The sequence below is a fragment of the Helobdella robusta genome (genome assembly GCF_000326865.2).
Source record: "Helobdella robusta unplaced genomic scaffold HELROscaffold_18, whole genome shotgun sequence".
Taxonomy (NCBI): Eukaryota; Metazoa; Annelida; class Clitellata; order Rhynchobdellida; family Glossiphoniidae; genus Helobdella; species Helobdella robusta.
The window spans coordinates 3,447,277-3,451,981 of record NW_008703981.1 but is presented as its reverse complement, the minus strand read 5'-3'; the positions used below and the strand labels follow the sequence as shown (position 1 = coordinate 3,451,981).

At 34.8% G+C, this 4,705-nt stretch overlaps 1 protein-coding gene across 1 annotated transcript in view; it reads left to right on the top strand.

Moving 5' to 3' along the window:
* HELRODRAFT_170771 (hypothetical protein) overlaps nt 1–3,239 on the top strand; it is a gene marked incomplete at both ends in the record, with an annotated part of 4,139 nt that extends 900 nt beyond the window's left edge. Inside the window, 2 exons of the mRNA XM_009016566.1 lie at nt 2,469–2,607; nt 2,934–3,239. Of these exons, the coding sequence (XP_009014814.1) occupies nt 2,469–2,607; nt 2,934–3,239 (445 nt within the window). The remainder of the gene's footprint in view (nt 1–2,468; nt 2,608–2,933) is intronic.
* Nucleotides 3,240–4,705: the final 1,466 nt, after the last annotated feature.

Here is a 4,705-nt window from a genome sequence, read left to right as displayed (position 1 = left end):
GAGGAAGTAGAGAAAGCAGTTAGAGAAATGAAACTAGGTAAGGCGACAGGGGTTTCGGAAGTGGCGGCAGAACATATTAAAGCGAGTGGGGTGATAGGAATTGAAGTTATGATGAGAATTGCTAACAGTATGTTTGATGATGAAGGTATACCTGAGGATTGGCGACACAGTGTGTTGGTGCCGTTGTATAAGGGCAAAGGAGATGTGAGAGATTGTGGGTCATACAGGGGTGTGAAATTACTAGAGCACGGAATGAAGGTAGTGGAGAGGGTGCTTGAGAGGAGGTTGAGAAGTATGGTGACAGTTAATGAAATGCAGTGTGGGTTTATGCCTGGTAGGGGAACGGTGGATGCGTTGTTCATGTTGAGAATGTTGCAGGAGAATTATAGAAAGAAGAAACGAAGATTGTACATGTGTTTTGTGGATCTAGAAAAGGCTTTTGATCGAGTACCGAGGAAGGTCATTGAATGGGCGTTGAGGAAGAAAGGAGTGAATGAGAGACTTGTTAAAGCTGTGATGCAGCTGTATGAAGGGGCAAAGACAAAGGTGAGGGTTGGAAGGGGGATGTCGGACGCTTTTAGTGTTAAGGTAGGAGTGCATCAAGGATCAGTGTTATCACCGTTTCTGTTTGCAATTGTGATGGATGTTGTGTGTGGAAACATAATGGCGGGTTGTTATTTGAGATTTTGTATGCAGATGATTTAGTCTTGATGGCTGATAGCATGGAAGAATTGCAGTTAAAATTTGACAGATGGAAAAGTGTTATTGAAAAGAAAGGGTTAAAAGTTAATATTGGTAAGACGAAGGTAATGGTGAGTGGGGAAGGTGGGGAACGAGTGATAAGTAAAATGGACCCCTGTGGGGTATGTGATAGGAGAGTGAAGGCTAACTCGGTATTGTGTATAGTATGTCAGAAATGGGTGCATAAGAGATGTAGTGGTGTGAGGGGGGCACTGAAAAAGGTGGAAGGCACGTTCAAATGTAAGAAATGTGTTCATGGTGTGATTAATAGGACGGACGCAAGGACGGGGTTGAGTGGTGGTATTGAAAGAGTGGAAAGCTTTGTTTAGTTAGGGGATAAGCTGAATGCGGATGGAGGATGTTTGAGCGCAGTTACGGCTAGAGTTCGTGTGGGATGGATGAAATTTAGGGAACTGGGTGGGGTATTGTGTGGAAAGAAATGGTCAGTGAAGATGAAAGGGAGGGTATATAAAGCATGTGTGAGAGCAGCGATGGTATATGGTGGTGAAACTTGGGTGTTGAGGAGAGAGGAGGAAAGTGTACTGCAGAGGGCTGAAAGAGCTATGGTGAGGATGATGTGTGGGGTTAAAGTGAAGGATAGGAGGAGTAGTACAGAGCTGATGTCAATGATGGGACTGAATGAGGACATTGTGACATTGATAAAGAGATCGAGATTGCGGTGGTATGGACATGTGTTGAGAAGGGATGAAAGGGTCGGGATTAGGCGAGCGTTGGAGTTCGAGGTTGAAGGAGTGGTAGGAAGGGGTCGTCCGCGATTGGGATGGAGAGAGCAGGTGGAGGACAGGGTGAAAGCGGGGTTGCGTGATACTGAGGCGAGTGACAGATGTGGATGGCGTCGAGGGGTATTTCGGTTTCATCATAGGTAGCCAAACGGCAACCCCCGATCTCGGGGAAAATGCCGTCTAAACGTGTGTTGTTGTATATTTATAAGGCTGAAGAAGAGACTAGTCTAAGTGATTCTAATGTTTAGGAGCTTATTACTGAAAAATTATAATAAAGTATAAAAACCTCCTAATAAATCGGATACAATTCTTAAAACCTTTGTATCTTCCTTTGGGAATGATTGAAAAATATGACCAGTGACACAAATTTCAAAAAATTTGATAGGATTCATTTTACTTTGATCCTTTTAAATTTAAATCTGAAATAAAAAAAAACACTTGAATTATTTGAATCAGGTCATAGGCGAAGTCAGGTTTTTGCTTGGTGGGGTTTAAAAAAATTTTATACTTTGTATACTACAAAATTCAAATTCTGATACGTGCAATATGCAACACAAAAATAATATGAAAATAATATCAAGTCTCATCTTTTTCAACATCTCACTGAGCAAGCCACCCCCGTCGATCGTCACTAGACAACTTTTTGCCCTCATCTATGTAAAACTCGCCAATCTTCCCTTATTGCATCAAGCACCTGTCTTAATCTGTTAAAAACTGCCCAAGTTTGTATAGGCCATTAACATTACATGAACATTAACCCATGGTCATCATAATAAGACCGACATCTGCGGAACTTAAAATTGTGCTGCCCTTTTAAGCTTGGATTTATCTACCAAAAAACATTGCTTAGTTGATTAGTGTATGATTTTGGCATAAGGGGCCGTGCACTCACCTGGTTCGGATCATACATATCTGATTGTTGTCAGTACATTTAACAAGGTTCCCACTCTCTGTGACTTGCTGGCCTCTTTTATTTCACAACAGATGTCACACTTCCAACGTAAATATTATCTCTAGAATTGACATTTTTAGTCATCCAAACGCTGATGGTACTTGCTTCTATACAGTCATTTCCAAGTCAAACATCACTTCTCAGCTCGACAACTTAAGTGCATGTACACAAGTGATTGAAAACTAGAATCTTTGTAACTATCTTCAAATGAACCCAAAAATTATAAAATATTTTATTTAATTTCAGGGGTGTTGAACGTCAAAATTTGAACTGCTGCTTTGTAAATTGTTACCCGAGGAAAATAAGAAAAATTAATAAAAACTCATTAACAAATTTTCTCAGTTTGTCTTATATTATATTTTTATAAATACAAATTAAAATCCTTATTTGAAAAAATGCCTTTTTGTGAAAAAAATCGTAGATTGAATGACCAAATAAAAAGTTCAAAATCCTTTCCATATAACAGCGTTCAACAACATGGCAAACCATAAAATTAGTTGTGCATATCCTGGCAGTTTGATACTCAAAAGATTATTAACGTGAAGATTATAAAAACACCAGACGAAGATGTAGATAAAAAATCTAATGATGTGAAAAATTTTTTTCTTGGATTCATTTTAAAAGAACAATTAACTTGTGAAAAATTAGAGAAATTATTAAAAACACCAGACGAAGATGTAGATAAAAAATCTAATGATGTGAAAAATTTTTTTCTTGGATTCATTTTAAAAGAACAATTAACTTGTGAAAAATTAGAGAAAGCAAATTTTAAAGAATTTAAAGCTACAAAGAGTGAAATTTAAATTAAATTATAGATGGAACGTTAATGAACCTAACCTACTATCTAAATTCATATAAATATACATCTCAGTGATTGATGAGTAAATAAAAAATTATTGTCAGCATATCAAGACCAACCAAAGCTGTAAAAATTAAAATATAGTTAATGTAAAACTAATAAATTGAATAACCCTGATTGAACTGGCATTTCGAAAAAATTAATGATTGAGATTATTGGTTTACTAACTTAAAATGTAGGATATAAATAGTAATAAGAAACCAACATATTTAGTTACTAATTGGAGTAAATAATTTTTCACCAGCCATTTGAAGAATTGAAAAAATACTGAACATGTAAGAGTTCCTAACTAGAATTAGTTTAAAGCATTGGATAATTGCAAGTTATTTCAAAAAAGCTGAAAAACTAAAATGAATGCTAAACTGGGGAATCAAACCAGGAATGCTGATCAAATGTCCGAATTATAAGAGAAGAAATTATACTAGCGTGTAAACAACTGACTGCAGCTATAAAATAGTAGAAAAGTATTGCAGACTCCTAACCACGAAAGTGCTAAAGAATAAATAGCAGAAATTCTCAATTAATGTATAATTATTGAATTGTATAAATAAAAAATTTCATTTAGCATTTTTGGAACAATTTTCTGTCCTTCACATGTGTTATATATTACCTGAAACTGAAATAATTATTATAACATTATCAATAAAATAATTGTACTTATAATTGTGAAATCTAAATCAAGTGAAGCAAATTTTTATTGTCATTTTCTACCTATAACTGACGTTCCTTGCTTAAACTCAATTCCTCCAGAATTTTTGGAAAATTTTTTACACAGAGATTAAAATATTCATCATTAGCCTTTTTTTGTTTTTCTAGTTTCTAATTTTTATTTAAAACTATTTCTGACTAATCAACCTGCATTTCTTTTCGTTATGCAAAGCAGGGAAACATTCTGGATTGAGAAAATTAAAAATGATGTTAGTCCACTCGCTCATAAATCTAACAACAAAGGTCAACTCTTTTTCTAAGAATAACATTTTTTGTGGCTTTACATTTTTCAAGTCATTAAAGTCTATGTGTTCTTATATTAAATTTAAATCTCATTTGAGCAAGTAGTGTAAACTTTCGTGCAGAACGAACTGGAAATTTTGTTGCAAATCCAAGAGAGATTTAGATTACGTGATTGTCACCAAAAATATTCTGCCAATTGACGAATCATTTTTTTCATCATGCATTACTTAAATGAACATCTACCTTTTCATTTTGTTACAAAAAATGATCTTTTATAAAACTAATACACTGTCGCTAAATAAGATTTCATTTTTAAACAATCCTTTGCTGTGCTGCAATTCTTTCAGCTTCTGGGCAAACAAATGGATAGTAAAACAATAAATATTTCACTCTAACACTTTTTGTTATTAGCATTTACATTTACATTACTTTATTTTTCAGCAATAATTTTTTCTGAAT